Source organism: Anomaloglossus baeobatrachus, chromosome 5 (assembly GCF_048569485.1).
Source record: "Anomaloglossus baeobatrachus isolate aAnoBae1 chromosome 5, aAnoBae1.hap1, whole genome shotgun sequence".
NCBI lineage: Eukaryota > Metazoa > Chordata > Amphibia > Anura > Aromobatidae > Anomaloglossus > Anomaloglossus baeobatrachus.
Genome location: NC_134357.1, coordinates 167,856,168 through 167,877,193, shown reverse-complemented (window position 1 = coordinate 167,877,193; position 21,026 = coordinate 167,856,168). Strand labels below are relative to the sequence as shown.

The 21,026-nt window shown below is 48.1% G+C and overlaps 1 protein-coding gene across 1 annotated transcript in view; it reads left to right on the top strand.

Annotated features, from left to right (window-relative positions):
- Nucleotides 1-11,275: 11,275 nt before the first annotated feature.
- The window catches only part of LOC142311023 (mitochondrial import inner membrane translocase subunit Tim23), a 40,802-nt gene continuing 31,051 nt past the window's right edge, over nucleotides 11,276-21,026 (top strand). Inside the window, exons 1-2 of the mRNA XM_075349010.1 lie at nucleotides 11,276-11,460; nucleotides 17,365-17,423. Of these exons, the coding sequence (XP_075205125.1) occupies nucleotides 11,364-11,460; nucleotides 17,365-17,423 (156 nt within the window). The 5' untranslated portion in view covers nucleotides 11,276-11,363. The remainder of the gene's footprint in view (nucleotides 11,461-17,364; nucleotides 17,424-21,026) is intronic.

Sequence of the window (21,026 nt, the reverse complement as noted above, 5' to 3'; positions counted from 1 at the left end):
TATTGGCCGGCCGCTTAGTGACGTCGCGGTGACACCGAACACACCTCCTCATTGAGGGAGGGATTGTTTTGCCGTCACAGCGACGTCGCTGACAAGGTATGTGCATGTGACGCAGCCATAGCGATAATGTTCGCTACGGCAGCGATTACCACATATCGTTACAACGACGGGGGCGGGTGCAATCGCATGCGACATCACTAGCAATTGCTAGCGATATCGCAGCGTGTAAAGCACCCTTAATTAGGATTATCTGGATCTCCTGGAAATCTGCATCTCCTGGCAAAAAAAAAGCATCAAAACAAGATGCAGTTTTGATGCGTTTTTTTTTTTTGCCAGAAGATGCAGATTAGGTGCAGGAATATGGTGTATAAATTGCAAAACCAAATCTGCATCTCTTGGCAAAAAAAACACTGTTTTCTACCAGGAGATGCAGGTCTGTGAAGTCAGTGACCTCACCTGAGCTGAGGTCACAAAGTTAATGAGGTCACCTCAGGTCAGGTTATCTGCCATCACAGGTGGAGGACTGCGTGAACCTCCAGCTCTGACAGCAAATAAACTAAGTGATGTCATAGCTAATCGCTGCAGCTCAGTCATTCTCTGCCTGAAACCACAATGCATGGTCATGTTCTGCGTCTGCGTGCAGTCACTTGTGTATGTAGCAGAGCTGGAATGGTCATGGGACCTCATGTAGATTACGTCGGAATTTGGTGTTTTGAGGGTTAATAAAGGGGAGAAAGAGGGTGGGGTTTTTTGTATTCTATTTCAAATAAAGGATTTTTTTCTGTTTTGCTTTATTTATTATGACTTACAAATTAGTAATGGGCAGGTCTCATAGATGCCTCCTATTACTAACCTAGGAGTTAGTGGCAGCTGTGAGCTGTCATTAACCCCTTATTACACAAAATGTCACTGAACCAGGGCAATCAGGATGAGTCGGGTAAAGATGTGACAATCCTGGGTGGCTGCTATTTTTAGGCTTGAGGGTCCCAATAACCGTGGGCTTCCCCAGCCTTAGAATACCAGCCCCTAGCTGTCAACTTTATCATAGCTAGGTATTAAAACTGGGGGGGGACCACACGCCTTTTTTAAAAATGTAAATATTTTTTTTAAAAATGCATGCGGTTCTTTTTTTTTCTTATACACAGCCAAGGTAAGCACAAAGTTGGGGGCTGCTGCCTGTAGCCGGATGCTTTATCTGTGCTGGGTATCATAATATGGGGAGATCCTATGCCATTTTTTTATTTTTACATCACAATAGGGACACACACAGCGCTTGTGATTGCAAACAGTCAGACTTGCTGTCACACACAGTGGGGGCACAGTCTGACTGCAACCAATCACAGATGCCAGGACTGCCGGTGGGTGGAGGAAGCAGTGAATATGCATGAGGATAATCAGCAGCCCCGAACGTAGTGTTACAGCCGAGTGGGAGACTTACAAGCAAAGCTGGCGCTAATCCCCTGATCCATTCTACCACATTTAAAGCGCCGGATTCAGGTCTCCATAGATTTATATGGGGACCAGTGTCCGGGCAGATATCCGGGATCAATTCACCCAGTTGGACCCACTGGTCCTGTGTATTTGTAGGTCCGCCTATCACTAGTCATGAATAATAAACCTAATGCAAGTCAATGGGAAAATGGAGCATTTTTCTTGAAGTGGTGAATACTGAAATAGTATTCAGAATTCAATCAGCATCATCTGTACATGAATAGTTAGTATTCGCTCATCAATCTTAATAAATAGAGATGGGGGAACCCACAGAACCACAAAAAGCTTGGTTCAGGACCGGACTTGACCCTGAACTACATGTCTATGGGGACCCAATCTTTAGTACTATAAAATGGTGGTAGTAAGGGCAAGGGGGCTACAAAAGAAAGCAAAATAGGGATTAAAGCAGGACATTTAAACTTTACCAAGTTTACACGTGACTGTCACACTGTTTTCAAGTTCGCTCATTAAACATTATGAATATTTACTGCTTCCCCCATATATTTGGAAAAAATGATGTGCGGTTTGCCGTATTTTGATACCCGGCACAGATAAAGTAGACAGTCGAAGGCTACAGCCCCCAGCTGTGTGCTTATCTTAGCTGTGTAACAAAATATGAGAGACCCCACGCATTTTTTTAAAATTATATAAATTTATATATAAATTATAAAAAAAACAATGGGCGGTACGCCTAATTTTGATACCCAGCCAAGATAAAGCCGACAGCCGACTAGCCATTTATCTAGGGCAGCCGAACCGAACCTGAACAGTATCACGAACTTCCCTGAGAAGTCTGTGTTTGGGGACCGTGTAGGGACACTAAGTGTCCAGTACAGACCGTGCACTTTAAAGTTTGGGTTCACCCATCACTATTAATAAACTTCTTGATTGTGGTTTTGAGCATTTTGAGGGGTGCAGTTTTTAAAATGGTGTCACTTTTTCTGTCACAGGCCCATCAAAGAGACTTCCAATGTGATTCCTAAAAAGAAAAGTTTGTTTTGTAAATTTGGTTGGAAAAATGAGAAATTGCTGATACGTTTTTAACCTTTATAACTTCCTAACAAAAAAAATTATGTTTCAAAAATGGTGCTTAGGAAAGTAGACATATGGGAAATGTTGTGTATTAATGATTTTGTGTGATATAACTATCTGGCTTAAAGGGAACCGGTCACATTGAAAAATGCTATTAACCTGCAGATATGGAGTTAATCTGAAGGCTAATAGTATTCAGCAGCGTTCCGGTTTCAGTCATGGAGGTGGCACCAGCGTGGGTCCAATTACCATTCTGTGTATGGAGAGCGGCGGCTGTAACCACGCAACCCTGTACTGACTGACAGCTGGTTCAAAAGCTGCGTGGCAGAAAGCTGTTAACCCCATATCTGCAGGTTAATAGCATTTTTCAATGTGACCGGTTACAGGATCCCTTTAATTGTATAAAAATTAAAAGTTTGAAAATTGCTAAATTTTCACTTTTTCGATATTTTCAGAAATAAACACATAACATAGTGACCAAAATTTACTGCTAACATGAAGTACAATGTGTCCCGAAAAAATCTGAGAATTACTATGAAGTATTGAAGCGTTCCAGAATTATTTCCTTATAAAACGACACAGGTCAGATTTGTAATATTTGGCCTGATCAGGAAGGTGAAAACAGGCAGAGGGGTGAAGGGGTTAATGTGCTCCATGTAATATACAAAATAATATAAAAAGAGAATGGAAATTTGGTTCTTATTGCAGAGATCTTGGAAGTCCTGTCTGACATTTTACAGCAGTCTACTACTTCCACGATCAGTCCTGTTAATCCTGAACTTATTGCAGCTAAACTATTTTCTGCCATCAAGTTACGGTAGCTTATCTATCGCATCTTTACAACTCTGCTGTCCATGTGCAAGTCCAACCCTGTTGCAAAATTCCAGACAGCATATACAGTGAATAGAAAAAGCCTATACACCAGTAAGGACTCATGCACACGTTGCGTCCTGGCCAGTGCAGAAATAAATGCACCCTCTGGCAGACGTGACGTTGCATATTGACAAAAAGAATGCATCCAAAATGCATGTATTTTGGAGGGATTTTGCATGCATTTTACATGCGTTTTGGATGCATTTTTGGCAGTGCAGTCCCCTGGCAACTCATCTCTGCTACATGCCCGCTGACTGCAGACACAGACAGAGCCGGGCAATGAGAATGAACTCGGATGAACTGCACCCGTCTTCATTGTCATCCCGCGGCTCTGTCTCTGTGTGCTGTCATGAACTCAGATGAACCTCTGAGGTCAGTGCCAGGACACAGGAGTCCGCAGCAGTGACGTCAGAGCTTCACCCGATTTCACTGACATCGCGCGCCTCTCTCTGTCGCAGCCTGATTTGTGGTCACACGTGAAGGACTCACCTGTGATCGCAAATCCCCTGAGTGACTGCAGTGGGCCGCGCGAACAGCTGTGCTTTCGCTCAGGTTACTCGTGGCCACAGCTGCAGTCCTCCACCTAAGAGCGGTGGCCGCAAGTAACCTCAGTGACAGCAAAACTGATCGCGCAACTCACTTCAGTTGCTGCATGGAGCTCACAGGAGCGGCAGTGTTCTACTGCCACTCCAGTTAGCTTCCGATGTAGCAGAGCTGAAAGCATCGTGGGACCTTGCGTGGATTACGTTGGACCTGGAGGTGTTTTTGAGGGGTTAATAAAGTGGTGAAAGAGGGTGTGTTTTTGTCTTTCATTACAAATAAAGGATTTTTTGGATGTGTGTGTTTTATTTTCTTTAACTTACAGGTTAATCATGGAAGGTATCCCAGAGAGACGCCTGTCATGATTAACCTAGGACTTAGTGGCAGCTATGGGCTGCTGCAATTAACTCTTTATTACCCCGTTTGCCACCGCACCAGGGCAATTCGGGATGAGCCGGGTAGAGTCCAGGGACTCTTGCATCTAATAAATGCGGCAATTCCGGGCGGCTGCTGGCTGATATTGTTAGGCTGGGGGGGGGGGCTCCCCATCCTGAGAATACCAGCCTTCAGCTGTGTGGCTTTACCCTGGCTGGTATCTAAATTGGTGGGATGGCACGTTTTTTTTTTATTATTTATTTTTTTTTACTGCTCGATATAGACACGCCCACCGGTGGCTGTGATTGGTTGCAGTGAGAAAGCTGTCACTCAGCGTGGGGGCGTGTCTGACTTCAACCAATCATAGGCGCCGGTGGGCAGGGGAAGCAGGGAATACGAGATGGATTAATGAGTGGCCGTCATTTTCAAAAGAGGAGAAGCCGCCACAGTGTGAACGTCGTGCAACGCAGCGTTGGTGATCGTGGATCGGTGAGTATGAGATAGGGGGTGAGAGGGAGAGACCGACATGGACAGAGAGAGAGACCAAAAGACCTGCGTTTATTATGTTAAAAAAACATTCAGATCGCAACAAAAATGCAGTGCAAACGCACTGCTTAGCATTTTGGTAGCGTTTTTCTACAACTCATTGATTTCAATGGGTATAGAACGCTGCCAAAAAGCTCAAAAGAAGTGACATGTTGCTTTTCTAAACGCAGAGATTTTGTAAAATTTTTGACAATCAAAATGCTGTGTTTCAAAAAGCATCGTGCGCATGGATTTTGCATGATTCTCATAGACTTTGCTGGGGAACCAGAACGCATGCACTTTGACAATGTGACGCTGCTGCTCAAAACACTGCAGAAACACAAAAAATAAGCAACGTGCGCATGAGCCCTAAAAGTACCAGGTTTGTGGCATGTAAAACAAATCATTCCAAGAAGAATTATTTCACTATGTTTTCCACTTTTACCCAAAATCTGTGCAATTCAATTGAAGACTAAATTGAAATCTTTTCGGGGAAAAATAAAGAACCAAAATAATATGGTTGTATAAATATCTACACCTGTAAACAAATACTTTGTTGAAATTATTGGGTAGATTATCAACATGGCACACCTAGAATTGATCATCTTCACCGACTCTTCATTTCAGTAATGCTACACATCTATCAGATAGCATAGTCATCTCTAGAAAACCCAGATTTTCAAGTGGGTACAGAGCTGGGCTGTGGCTTGGCCATTCCATAATTTCCCCACATAGCCCTGTATATACAGTGTGAGCCCCGTGTAGACTCTTAAATACAAGCTAACATCCCATATACATGAAAAAAACCAAACACACCACATAATCACCTTGCTCTTGCTTCCCCGGCGCTCTGTTGTGGCACACTGAACCTCTGCACAGCACATGCAATGATGTGATGTCTTCACGTCTACTGTCACACACACTGATTGCTGGAAGATGGAGCCAAATGCACCGTTCTCAACCAATGTATTCACCGCTCTCTGCATCCTGACGATAGTGGGGATATCGCAACTTGTGCGGCGGCAGATAGGGAAGAGTATGGTGTGGCCCACGTTACACTGTTTTCGGTCCTTCAGCTGCTCAATCTGCAGGCTCGATTGAGACAGGCAGAGGGCAAGATGTGACTTTGCCCAGTCCTGCCTTACCTGAAAAGGTGAAATGACCAGTACCTACACTGACACTACCTGAGGGGCTCCCAGCAAGATGACATGGTACCTGGAAAAATGAAAATAGACCCAGAAGGGCGGAAGAGCTGTGAAAGCACAATACGGTGTCCGCAAATGGCAATATTAACAGAAGACACCTGGATTTTCTGTTTGGATGCTTGATGAGGAAAGAAGAGGCGAAGCAGCTGTGCAAAAACAATCTGGAGCCCGGGAAAGAAAACCCAGGGAAATAAACCTCTACCTCTACTTGAAAACTACTTGAGGAGAGACAAATCCCACTCTCTCCATTGCCACCAAGCTGGGTGGGGGAGGTCGGAGTGGTACCATGCTACCGTATAGGCAGAACAAAATTTCCGAACTAGTTATGAGAAAATTAGAAAGACTACCCGCAACTCGGACCCTTGGAGCAAAAGCCAGATGAGGTTGGCTAGAGTCTTCAAAAAGGAGCCGCCGGTCCTAGGGAGGGGGACCTGAACAGGCCTCGTACCACAGATAATGCCTCCTAGGATGGTGCAGAAAACAACCACAGAGAAGCGTCCAGAAAGTACAAAAAGGGTCTGTAAAACAAAGACAGAAAAGGGGGAAAAGACTTGCTCAAAGGAAATAAAAAGATGGTAGATCCCAGAGGACAGATTGTAGCAAGCCAATAGATAATGGAGAAGGGGAGTGGTGATTTGAAGCGATTATACTCATTTAACATCATCAGACGCCTGCAATGTCACCCCTTCAGTGGTCTAACATGGATGTGGGGACACCAACACTCCATTTGGTGGAGAGATGACAAGTGATAAAATGTCATCCACAAAAAGATGCATTATTGTGCAGGGCACAAAATCCTGAAAAAAAAAAAGAAATCCACAATACCTAGAATAAAACTGAAAAAGAAAATCATGCGGAACACTCGAGAAAGGTCGTGCCTACTCCTATGGTCACTAGGCTGAAACTGATCTGCATATTGTCTGAGGAGAGGATATAGCCCATAATGTGGAGCCAACATTTTTTTTTATTTTTTTTTTTTTTTATTTTTTAAGCAGTTTTGAGCCTCCTAGTGGCCAGCCGTAAACCCGAACTTCTGTCTTCCCCAATAATGTTAATATGAAAAAGTTTTATGTACAAAACAGGACTCACCCCTCACCTTTCAGCCACTTCAGTCAGAAGGTCTCATGTACATAACATCAATCTCACCCCCAACATCACCCCTTCTCTGTTCAACCTGTTTAGTCCCACACAAGTAACCCCACCCACTTCCCTACACCTCCCACATGCAGCCCAACGCAAGTGACATCATACACTTTTCCTGCGCAGCACCATGCAAGTAACATTACCCCATCCTTCCCCATACACCCCCAGCACGTAACATCACCCATTCCCCAAAGAGCCCCCTAGAACGCAGCCCCATGTACACTACAGTTCAAAAGTTTAGAATCACTTAGATATTTCCTTATTTTTGAAACAAAAGCACTTTTTTTTTTTTTTTTTAAATAAAGCAAACATTAAATTAAACAGAAATACACTATACATTGTTAATGTAGTAAATGACTATTCTAGCTGCAAACGTCTAGTTTTGAATGCAATATCTACATAGGTATATAGTGGCCCATTTCCAACAACCATCACTCCAGTGTTCTAATGGTACATTGTGTTTGCTGTGTTAGAAGGCTAATGGATGTTTACAAATGTCTTGAAAACCCCTATGCAAGTATGTTAACACAGCTGAAAACAGTTTTGCTGATTAGAGAAGCTATAAAACTGACCTTCCATTCAGCTAGTTGAGAATCTGAAGCATCACATTTGTTGGTTCCATTAAACTCTCAAAATGGCAAGAAAAAGAGAACTTTCATGTGAAACTCGACAGTCTATGCTTGTTCTTAGAAGTGAAGGATATTCCATGCAAGAAATTGCCAAGAAACTGAAGATTTCCTTCAACGGTGTGTACTACTCCCTTCAGAGGAGAGCACAAACAGGCTCTAACCAGAGTAGAAAGAGAAGTGGGAGGCTCCGCTGCACATCTGAGCAACAAGACAAGTACATTAGAGTCTCTAGTGTGAGAAATCGACACCTCACAGGTCCTCAACTGGCAGCCTCTTTAAATAGTACCTGCAAAATGCCAGTGTCAACGTCTACAGTGAAGAGGTGACTCCGGAATGCTGGCCGTCAGGGCAGAGTGGCAAAGAAAAAGCCATATCTGAGACTGACTAGTAAAAGGAAAAGATTAATATGGGCAAAGAACACAGACATTGGACAGAGGAAGATTGGAAAAAAGTGTAATGGAAAGACGAATGAAAGTTTGAGGTGTTTAGATCAGACAGAAGAACATTTGTGAGATGCAAAACAACTGAAACTGACAGATGCTGGAAGAGTGCCTGACGCCATCTGTCAAGCATGGTGGAGGTAATGTGATGGTCTGGGGTTGCTTTTGTGCTGGTCAAGTGGACGATTTGTACAAGGTAAAAGGGAATTTGAATAAGGAAGACTCACTCCATTTTGCAATGCCATGGCATACCCTGTGGACAGAACTTGATTAGAGCCAATTTCATCCTACAACAGGACAATGACCCAAACACACACCTCCAAATTATTCATGAACTATTTAGGGAAGAAGCAGGCAGCTAATATTCTATCTGTAATGGAGTGGCCAGCTCAGTCACCAGATCTCAGCCCTATTGAGCTGTTATTTAAGCAGCTTGACCGTATGGTACGCAAAAAGTGACCATCAAGCCAATCCAACTTGTGGGACGGGCTTCTGGAAGCATGGGGTGAAATGTCTCCAGATTACCTCATCAACTTACCAGCTAGAATGCCTAAGGCATGACAAAAGCAAAGTTTGAAGGAGAAAATTATTATTTCAAGTAAAAATCATTATTTCTAACCTAGTCAATGTCTGGACTATATTTTTTATTATTATTATTATTATTTATTATTATAGCGCCATCAATTCCATGGCGCTTTACATGTGAAAGGGGTATACATAATAGCGACAAGTACAATAATCATAAACAATACAAGGCCCAGACTGGTACAGGAGGATAGAGGTCACTGCCCGCGAGGGCTTACAGTCTACAAGGGATAAGTGAGGATACAGTAGGTGAGGGTAGAGCTGATTGTGCGGTGCTGTATCAGACTGAGGGTTATGGCAGGTTGTAGGCTTGACGGAAGAGGTGGGTCTTCAGGTTCATTTTGAAGCTTGTCAAGGTAGGCGAGAGTCTGATGTGTTGTGGCAGAGCATTCCAGAGTATGGGGCAGGCACGGGAGAAATCTTGGATGCGATGGTGGGAAGAGGAGCTGAGGGGAGTAGAGAAGGAGATCTTGTGAGGATCGAAGGTTACGTGCAGGTAAGTAGCGGGAGACTAGGTCAGAGATGTAGGGAGGAGACAGATTGTGGATGACTTTGTAGGTCATGGTTAGTGTTTTGAGCTGGAGTCGTTGGGCAATGGGAAGCCAGTGAAGGGTTTGGCAGAGAGGAGAGGTCGGGGAGTAGTGGGGGGACAGGTGGATTAGCATAGTTTAGAATAGATTGTAGGGGTGCGAGACTGTTAGAAGGGAGGCCACAGAGCAGGAGGTTGCAATAATCCAGGCGGGAGATAATAAGGGCATGTACTAGGGTTTTTGCAGCTTCTTGGGAAAGGAATTTTCTATTCGTTAAGCATAAAAGTATTATTTTTCATGGAAAAAACAAAATTGTCTGGGTGACCCCAAACTTTTGAACTGTAGAGTAACATCACCCCCTTTTACTCCATACACCCCCCTAGCAAGCATCCCCATGTGAGTAACATCACCCCATTCTCCACACAGCCGCTCAGCATGCAGCCCCAGGCGAGTGACATCACCCAATTCTCCACACAGCCGCTCAGTAAGCAGCTCCAGGTGAGTAACATCACCCCATTCCTCACGCCAGCACGCAGCCAATCAGCATGCAGCCCCATGTAAGTAACATTACCCAATTCCCCAAGTAGCCGCTCAGTATGCAACCTCATGTGAGTAACATCACCCCATTCAGCCCCATGCAAGTAACATCACCCGATTCACCACATAGCACGCAGCCCCCCATGAATAACATCACTATATTCCCCACGCAGCCACCAGCATGCAGTCTCACACAAGTAACATCACCCCATTCCCCACGCAGCAACCAGCACGCAGTCCAACGCAAGTAAGATCACCCCATTCTCCATGCAACACGCATCTCCAGCAAGTAACATCACCCCATAACCCACACAGCTCCCAGTATTCATTACCCACGTGAGTAACATCATCCCATTCCCCATGTAGCACACATCCCCATGTGAGTAACATCACCCCATTCCCCATGCAGCCCCCCAGCCCCATGCGATAGTGATGTCAGCCACAAACGATCCAACACAAAGATCTTGCTCCCTGCTGTGACTAAGAGGAGCCGACACCCCATTGAGAGCCATGAAATTCTCTTAATGGCTCTCACTGGGCGTGAAAGTCCGGTATTCAGTGGACAAAACCCCATCGACTCGACAATTTAATTGGCCTATTGTAAGTGGGCGAGGTTTAGCCAAGGGTGGGTGGGGTTTTGGCTGCATTAATATGATCTTAAATATATGTTGACCAGGGGTGAACACATATTTAATAGGGATCCATTTAGTATTCAAAAGAGTAGGTTCTTTTTGGTGAGAGGAGCCATGGGAACTGGGTCACTAAAAAGAGCCGGCCTGCCCAACACTACCACACAAGGAACAGCACCCCATTCCTCACACAGCCGCATGCATCACTCCCTTCTCTGTTTAGCCCCCAATATGCAGCCCCATACAAGTAGCAGCCCCCATGTAGCCACGTCCATTTATCTTTGCCCCTAAAACAATGCCTCACATCACTCTCACTTAGTCCTATGTTTTAAAAGAACACATGAAAAGCGAAAAAAATAAAAAATTCCAGCACCAAATCCTGCTGCAGCCGAACTGCTTTAAAAATCCATATTACAAAAATAAAAATACGCACATAATTAATACATAACCGCATATAACTGTATTTTAACTTTCTTAACAAATCTGGATCTTTTCTCTTCCCTTTTCAGGCTTGTATATACAGGAGCGCCGGCCCTGATTTTCCCTGCACCAACAAGGGCTCACATTTCAGGCAATGACACTGAATATTTGTTGCTTTTTTCATTTCTGCATCGCGCAGCCCAGTGTGTAATGTCCTTGAGCCTCATCTATCTCCAGTCCCATCTGCAGTGGGGATGAAGCCCCGCCCCTTCCGGTGACGTCACCCCTCACAGGAGCTGCTCCATCCTAGACGCTGCGCTAAGAGGAGCGGACGCCGGAAGTGCTCTCCTTTACGGCTGCAGCGGGGAGGTCAGAGAGGGCCTGAGACACGAGGCCGCGCTCATCAGAGATGGACACCAACAACCATCCCGGGGGCCGGGGCGGGCTCGGCGGGATATTCGGAGGCTCCCCCGGGTACTCGCAGTCAGACCTGGCCGGCGTGCCGTGTAAGTATGCGGGGAGAGGGCAGGTCACGCGTGGCCTTGGGAGGGGGGGGGTCGTGCTGTGGAGGCATGGGGATCCGGGGCTGCTCCTCCACCGCATCCATCTGACGGCGGCCTCTGCACAGGACCCGGCGGCCTCTGCACAGGACCCGGCGGCCTCTGCACAGGACCCGGCGGCCTCTGCACAGGACCCGGCGGCCTCTGCACAGGACCCGGCGGCCTCTGCACAGGACCCGGCGGCCTCTGCACAGGACCCGGCGGCCTCTGCACAGGACCCGGCGGCCTCTGCACAGGACCCGGCGGCCTCTGCACAGGACCCGGCGGCCTCTGCACAGGACCCGGCGGCCTCTGCACAGGACCCGGCGGCCTCTGCACAGGACCCGGCGGCCTCTGCACAGGACCCGGCGGCCTCTGCACAGGACCCGGCGGCCTCTGCACAGGACCCGGCGGCCTCTGCACAGGACCCGGCGGCCTCTGCACAGGACCCGGCGGCCTCTGCACAGGACCCGGCGGCCTCTGCACAGGACCCGGCGGCCTCTGCACAGGACCCGGCGGCCTCTGCACAGGACCCGGCGGCCTCTGCACAGGACCCGGCGGCCTCTGCACAGGACCCGGCGGCCTCTGCACAGGACCCGGCGGCCTCTGCACAGGACCCGGCGGCCTCTGCACAGGACCCGGCGGCCTCTGCACAGGACCCGGCGGCCTCTGCACAGGACCCGGCGGCCTCTGCACAGGACCCGGCGGCCTCTGCACAGGACCCGGCGGCCTCTGCACAGGACGGGGCTCTGTGCTGTGAACGTTAGAGATCCCACCTGGCCCCTTGTCAGGAGCGTCCTCCATTGCCTGCTCCCCTGTACTCAGCACATGGCTGCTATACTGCTGTCAGCCTCTCTGAATGGCTGATAACCAAGTACATACCTGTTAATTAAAAAAGAACATTTCACCAACATTTCCTTGAGCAGAACATATGATGAAATGGTGTTTGCAAAGCAAAATATGTAGGTTTTTTTTTTCTTAAAGGGGTTGTCCACTATTTTTATGTCTCCTGTCCATTGCAGAGATATTAGCAAAGTATTTGGCACCTAATGAGTTAACACCCACGTGAACTAAAAAAAAAATAGTTTTCATTGGGAGTGTGTACCTGTCTCTGAACGATGCTGTCAGCAAGTAGCAAGAACAGAAACTGACCCCTCCCCAGAATAGCTGAGAGGTCACTCAGTGTGAGATGTATACAGCTCTGATCTGCTGGTCTAAAGGCCACGTCTCACTAAGCGACATCGCTGCTGAGGAGTCACGGTTTTTGTGACGCAACAGCGATCTTGCTAGCGATGTCGCTGTGTGTGACCTCCAGCAACGACCTGGCCCCTGCTGTGAGGTCACCGGTCGTTGCGGAATGTCCTGGACCATTTTTTGGTTGTTGCTCTCCCGCTGTGAAGCACACATCGCCGTGTTTGACATCGAGAGAGCAACGATCTGAATGTGCAGGGAGCCGGCTTCTGCGGACTCTGGTAACCAACGTACACATCGGGAAACCAAGCAAAGGCTTTGCTTGGTTACCCGATATTTACCTTGGTTACCAGCGTCCGTATCTTCTAGAAGCCGACTCCCTGCACACGTAGCCAAGGTACACATTGGGTAACTATAAGCAATGCGCTTTGCTTAGTAACCCAATATGTATCATGGTTACGAAGCACAGCGTCGTTACACTGGTGGCTGATCTCTGATCGCTGTGGAGATCTGCATGTTTGAGAGCTCACCAGCGACCATGTAGCAATGCTCCAGCGATCCCTGCCAGGTCAGATCGCTGGTGGGATTGCTGGAGCGTCGCTTAAGGCCCAGTCATACACGACTTACCAGCGATCCCGAAAACGATGCGACCTGATAGGGATCGCAGGTAAGTCGCTGGTGAGATGTCACACAGTCAGACCTTACCAACGATACAGATCGCAGTAGCGACCTGTATAACTCTCAGCAGTCACTGTGACCCTGTCACACAGTGTTAAACACAGCGATGGGTACTGCCCAGCAGGACATCGCCTTTGAAGAAAATGGCCTGGACCATTCTGCAACGACTAGAGATCTCACAGCAGGGGCCTGATCGCTGGTAGATGTCACACATAACAAGATCGCTAACGGGATCACTATTGCGTCACAGAAACCGTGACTCGGCTACAATCTCGCTAGCGATCTTGTTATGTGTGATTGTACCTTAAGGCTCCGTCACACTAAGCAACATCGCTGCTAACGAACAACTTTTGTGACGTAGCAGCGATGTTGCTAGTGATGTCGCTGTGTGTGACATCCAGCAACAACCTGGCCCCTGCTGTGAGGTCGTTGGTTGTTGCTGAATGTCCTGGGCCATTTTTTAGTTGTTGCTCCCCCGCTGTGAAGCACAGATCGCTGTGTGTGACAACGAGACAGCAACAACTAAATGTGCAGGCAGCAGGAGCCGGCTTCTGCGGAGGCTGGTAACCACAGTAAACATCGGGTAACCAAGAAGCCCTGTCCTTGGTTACCCGATATTTACCTTTGTTACCAGCCTCCGCCGCTCTCACTGTCAGTGCCGGCTCCTGCTCTATGCACATGTAGCTGCAGGACACATCGGGTTAATTAACCCGATGTGTGCTGTAGCTAGGAGAGCAGGGAGCCAGCGCTAAGCATTGTGCGCTGCTCCCTGCTCTGTGCACATTTAGCTGCAGTACACATCGGGTAATTAACCCGATGTGTGCTGTCACTAGGAGAGCAGGGAGCCAGCGCTCAGTGTGCGCTGCTCTCTGCACGTGTAGCTCCGTGCGCTGGTAACCAAGGTAAATATTGGGTTGGTTACCCGATATTTACCTTAGTTACCAAGCGCAGCATCTTCCACGCGGCGCTGGGGGCTTGTCACTGGTTGCTGGTGAGCTCACCAGCAACTCGTGTAGCGACGCTCCAGCGATCCCTGCCAGGTCAGGTTGCTGGTGGGATCGCTGGAGCGTCGCAGTGTGACATCTCACCAGCAACCTCCTAGCAACTTAAGGTCCAGTCACACTAAGCAACTTACCAGCGATCCCAACAACGATAGGGATCGCTGGTAAGTTGCTAGGAGGTTGCTGGTGAGATGTCACACTGCGACGCTCCAGCGATCCCACCAGCAACCTGACCTGGCAGGGATCGCTGGAGCGTGGCTACACGAGTTGCTGGTGAGCTCACCAGCAACCAGTGACCAGCCCCCAGTCTCCTAGTTACAGCACACATCAGGTTAATTAACCCGATGTGTGCTGCAGCTAAATGTGCACAGAGCAGGGAGCAGCGCACAATGCTTAGCGCTGGCTCCTTGCTCTCCTAGTTACAGCACACATCGGGTTAATTAACCCGATGTGTGCTGCAGCTAAATGTGCACAGAGCAGGGAGCAGCGCACAATGCTTAGTGCTGGCTCCTTGCTCTCCTAGTTACAGCACACATCGGGTTAATTACCTGATGTGTGCTGCAGCTACATGTGCACAGAGCAGGAGCCGGCACTGACAGTGAGAGCGGAGGAGGCTGGTATCAAAGGTAAATATCGGGTAACCAAGGACAGGGCTTCTTGGTTACCCGATGTTTACATTGGTTACCAGCCTCAGCAGAAGCTGGCTCCCTGCTCACTGCACATTTAGTTGTTGCTGTCTCGCTGTCACACACAGCGATCTGTGCTTCACAGCAGGACAGCAACAACTAAAAACTGGCCCAGGACATTCAGCAACAACCAACGACCTCACAGCAGGGGCCAGGTTGTTGCTGGATGTCACACACAGCAACATCGCTAGCAACGTCACAAAAGTTGTTCGTTAGCAGCGATGTTGCTAGCGATGTTGCTTAGTGTGACGGGGCCTTTACCAGCGATCCCTATCGTTGTTGGGATCGCTGGTAAGTTGCTTAGTGTGACTGGACCTTTAACCTCCTGCATGATTAGAAAGCACAGATGATAAACCCCTTTCAGATAAGGTCCCTGTAGGGGGAGGGGCAGCACAGCTGAGCTTAGCTATGTCACATTACAAACCCTTCAATCAGCTCTGATAGCAGTCTTCTCTGCTGTGCTATCCCATACTGAGGAACCCACTCTGAGCTATGTTGGGGGTGTTATTTCCTTTTAATTTCGCCACCTGCTTATGATTGGTCCATGTCATACATGAAGTACATGCCCCCAGTGAATACTCGAACACCCACTTGGACTTACTCATTAGGTGCCAATACTTAACAATTTCTCCCCAGTGGAGAGGCGGAATTAGAAGAGAAAAAGCATACTGCTGTGCAGCCACAATTACATCTTGTGCCCAGTTCAACATAAAAAAAAATGGGTGATAGGTCCCCTAAGATGTACTGATTGCAGCGCGCTCATGATCATTGCTCAGCTACAAATTGTTTCGCTGTCATTTATTGGCCATTTTAACTGGAGCAACAAATTCTGAAGAAAAGAGAATGAACATATATACAATGGCTCTTCTTTATACAGCATCATGTTTGCAGCACAACCCCTGTGATGTGCTGGAATAAAGATTGCCACCAGCTAAGGATCAAGCCACTAAGCCATTTATTTGGGTGATCACTGGCATGTTTACACGGCTGATGGCTCTTTTTAATAGACCTTTAAAGGGTTGCTCCACTATTATATTCATGTTGCCTCCAAAGAATAGAACATTATCATATCGGTAGCCGTCCAACACAGAGCTGTGGTCAGTGCCAGCTGTTGGCGTTTGCAGAGCCGAATGGTACAGCTTCACCAGCTGTGTAGGGGCCGCAGCCGTGTACTGCAGATCCGATTCAAAGAGGAGTAGATCTGCAGTGCTCTGCACCAAAAACAGCTGATTGGTGGGGAATGCAAGTTATCTGGACCCCTATCAGTTGGATATCAATAATCTGGTAAAGTGAACCGGTCATTTGATTCATGCTGCCCAAACTGCAGGCAGAATGAATCAGATCCTCGCTGTATGATTGCAGTATATCTTTCTCTGGCGTTTTAGCGAAAATATAGTTAGAAGATCTGGCCAGAGACTATAGAGATGACACTAATCCTGTGCCGTTCCAGATGATGGCACCACTGGGGACAGCTCCGGACAGGTCTCATCTCCCACTATGGTCCCCGGATCTTATAACTATATATTTTCTGAAACACTGGAGCATTCAGAGGACAATGTACTAGGTTGCGTTACATACTATTTGAGCAGAATGCTAACAGGTTCCTTTAACCATCGTCAATTAATTTAGTAGTAGTGGAGCACCCCTTTAATGCTCCCATACACATTAGATTAATGGCAGCGAAAACTGGCAATGACAATGAGATGGGTTGACCTGGATGGGACATGTTTAGTTCTCACAGGAGGTAATTGGCCACCAGAAGCGTCACTCCGGCTTACTCCCCTCTTCCTATACAGAACACATGCATGATTGGATCCAGCTTTTCTGTATGTGGGAGGTCAGGGCAGCGAGTTTGTGTAGACATCAGAGGTCTGAAGTGTGTGACTAGCTGAACTGGATTTTTAGACTGGCAACTTCTAAGCTTCTGAATAAGGCTATACTACAGCTGGCCGTATAGCGAGGACTTATCGTAGGCTACAATATACAGCATTAGACATTTGAAAATCCAATCTGTCTACCATAGTGAGGCAGCCCCATACTCTTCAGATGCTAATGTAAAGGCCAATTGCCTATGGTCGGGGTCATCAGACAATACAGGCGACTGCTCTTTGTACAAGAGAAGTGCTGATTACAGAGGATCCGCAGCAGGGGAGAAGTTTGGACAGGCGTCCCACCATGGCAAAGAGATTTCAAACTGCTGCATTAAGCTGTCGGCGACTACCCCCGGTCTATATGAGCAGTTAAGTAAGAAGTCTGATAGATCCCGGACAGAAATAACTTAATGAACTAATGCCTGTTTTTCCTTTTTGTTTTAGTAACCGGGATGAGCCCTCTTTCTCCTTACTTAAATGTGGACCCAAGATACTTAGTACAGGTAAGTCCACCGTACATTTCCATCACACTCTGATTAATGTCATGGGGCAATGTCTCTACATTCTCCCTCATCCTGGAGCACAAGCAACTGAGTCTAGGAATGGTGAAAGCCTAAAAGGGGTTGGGTTGTGCCATGTTTGGATGTTATATCCTATCCATAGGATAAGGTATATCTTCCTGATCTCTTGGGGGGGGGGGTCCTGACCGCTGGGCCCCACCAATTTTGATAACGAGCTCTAAGCCATCTAACTGGAATAGCGGTCAAGCATGTGCGAAGACGTAATCGCCTAGCCCTTGGTGACAAAATGTATAATTGGTGGAGGAAGGTTGATCTAGATGGACCTAGGTCTTTTTTTCAACCTATGTAAGAATAGGGAATAACTACCAAGCTTGGTACAACTCCTATAAGAGTAGGAGTACATATAAATGTCATGTCCATATGACGTAGAGTCCTGTCTTTGTCACTCCATTGGGAGACCCAGACAATTGGGTGTATAGCTTCTGCCTCCGGAGGCCACACAAAGTATTACACTTTAAAAAATGTAACCCCTCCCCTCTGCCTATACACCCTCCCGTGGATCACTGGCTCCTCAGTTTTATGCTTTGTGTGGAAGGAGGCACACATCCACTCATGCATTCTCATATTAGTTATGTCGGTTGGAAGAAAAGAGGGCCCCCACGGGGCCCCCGGCATGTTCCCTTCTCACCCCACTACGTCGGCGGTGTTGTTAAGGTTGAAGTACCCATTGCGGGTACAAAGGCTGGAGCCACATGCCGTCTCCTTCACCATCCCTTAGCGGCTCTGGGAGAAGTGGGATCCTAAGCGGTCATCCATTTACTGGGACCGTGCTCCCTCCGCAGCCCCTGTGGGAACCTGCCGGACCGGAGCCTATTCAACCTCAGGGACTGGGCCCTGCAACTCAAAGGTACTCTGTGTCCCCATTGGGGACTGTGCAGGGAGTGCACCTTCTTCCCGGAAGCTGCGGCAGCTGCTGAATTGAGAAGGCCGGGGGACTTCCGCGCTGACCGTGCCTGCTTGTCGGGCGCAGTCTCAAATTTAGTCCCCGGCTTCATCGCGGCCTAGTCGCAAAAATCCCGCCCCCGGGCCTGCCTGTCAGGGGTAAGGGTGGGATTACCGACCTGACGTCGGATGTGAGGGCTGGAGCATCCTGCATGTTTTCCTCCCCCCTCACTGATCACTGTGGGGACCCCAGATTCCCGCACTTTCCTGGCGCCGCCCACGGCTCCACTCCTCCCCTGAGAGCTCCGGCAGCCATTTTTGGCATTCTGCCGGTGGAGGATTCTCAGTGAACAGCTCTGCAGCTCCGGGGGACCTAAGGCAGGGAATCTGGAGGACACACTCCGCTTGTCCGCTTGTTAGCGGTCGGTAAGCCACACCGGTCACCCGGTGCTGGTCCCCCTAGGGTGCCGGAATAGATATACGTGTGTATATATATATATGTATATATATATATATGTATGTATATATATATATATGTATGTATATATATATGTATGTATATATATGTATGTATGTATGTATGTGTGTATATATATATATATATATATATATATATATATATATAAATATAATATAATATAATATAATATAATATAATATAATATAATATAATATAATATAATATAATATAATATAATATAATATAATATAATATAATATAATATAATATAATATAATATATATATATATATATATATATATATATATATATATATATATATATATATATATAATCTATCTATCTATCTATCTATCTATCTGTTCGGTCGGGCTGTATACCCCTTTTTTCCCATATACCCTCAGTGATCACTCTCCTAGGAGACAACAGCATGTCGTCCACAAGGAGCAAAGCTGTTAAGGCACAGGGGTTTTTTGCGGCCTGTACCTCTTGTGGGGCTATATTACCTGCGGGTTCTACCTACCCTCACTGTGAGCAATGCTCGACCCCTGTTTCGCTTGCTCAGCCGGAGCCTCGGTCACTAGTGGGCCCCTCGGCTCATGTAGACCCCCCTGCTCCCCCTGTCCAGGCGGCAGGGACAGAGTTCGCCTCTTTTGCTGAGAAACTCTGAGTCACTTTCACAATCCATGGCTCAGTCTATGGACAAATGGTCTGCTAAGCTGCTAGAAGCTTTGCAGTCCAGACCGGTCCTTTCACAGGCCCCGGCCCCTGTTGGCTCGTCGCCTCCAGGCCCCTCTCGGTCCGCGCCGCAGCGCGCTCCCAGGTTGGCCCCTAGGTCTCAGGCGGAGGACTCCTGCCCGGACCACAGTCCTAGACCGGCTAAGCAGGCTCGCTGGGAATCTTCCCCGACTTCTTCACGCTGCTCGGGTTCCCAGCTTGAGGACTCTCTGGAGGACGAGGCGGACGTCGCAGCTCAGGGCTCTGACCCTGACGTCGCCCTTAACCTTGATACACCTGAAGGGGACGCCTTAGTGAATGATCTTATCTCGTCCATCAACCAGGTGTTGGATCTCTCTCCCCCGCCTCCTACTGTAGAGGAGTCGGCGTCTCAGCAGGAGAAACACCAGTTTCGGTTCCCCAAACATACACGCAGTGCGTTTTTTCGATCACTCTAACTTCAGAGACGCTGTCCAGAAGCCCAGAGCGGTCCCGGACAAGCGCTTTACTAAGCGCCTCACTGACACGCGTTACCCCTTCCCATCTGAAGTCGTTAAGGGTTGGGATCACTGTCCCAAGGTGGATCCTCCAGTCTCAAGATTGGCGGCTAGATCCGTGGTATCGGTTGCAGATGGCTCATCGCTAAAGGATGCCACTGACAGGCAGATAGAGCTCCTGGTGAAGTCCATCTATGAGGCCACGGGCGCGTCTTTTGCCCCGGCCTTTGCAGCCGTGTGGGCACTCCAAGCTATCTCGGCTTGTCTGGCTGAGATTAATGCTGTCACACGTAATTCTGCTCCGCAAGTTGCGTCTTTGACCTCTCAAGCGTCAGCCTTTTCATCCTACGCCATGAACGCAGTCCTGGACTCTGCTAGCCGTACAGCTGTAGCATCCGCTAACTCTGTGGCAGTCCGCAGGGCCATGTGGCTGCGCGAATGGAAGGCAGACTCTGCCTCCAAGAGGTTCTTAACCGGTTTACCGTTTTCTGGCGACCGTTTGTTTGGCGATCGATTGGATGAGATTATTAAGGAATCCAAGGGAAAGGACTCCTCCTTACCCCAGTCCAAACCTAAGAGACCTCAGCAACGAAAAATACAATCGAGGTTTCGGTCCTTTCGTCCCTCCGCCAAGCCCCAATCCTCTTCGTCCAGCAGGCCGGAGAAAGGCCAGAGGAACTCCTATGCGTGGCGGCCCAAGTCACGCCCCCAAAAGGCTGCAGGAGGCACTGCCTCCAAGACGGCCTCCTCATGACTCTCGGCCTCCCCTAGCCGCATCCTCGGTCGGTGGCAGGCTCTCCCGCTTTGGCGACGCCTGGTGGCCACATGTTCAAGACCGATGGGTGAGAGACATTCTGTCTCACGGTTACAGGATAGAGTTCAGCTCTCGTCCTGCGGCTCGTTTCTTCAGAACCTCTCCGCCCCCCGCTCAGGCCGACGCACTTTTTCAGGCAGTGGACGCTCTGAAGA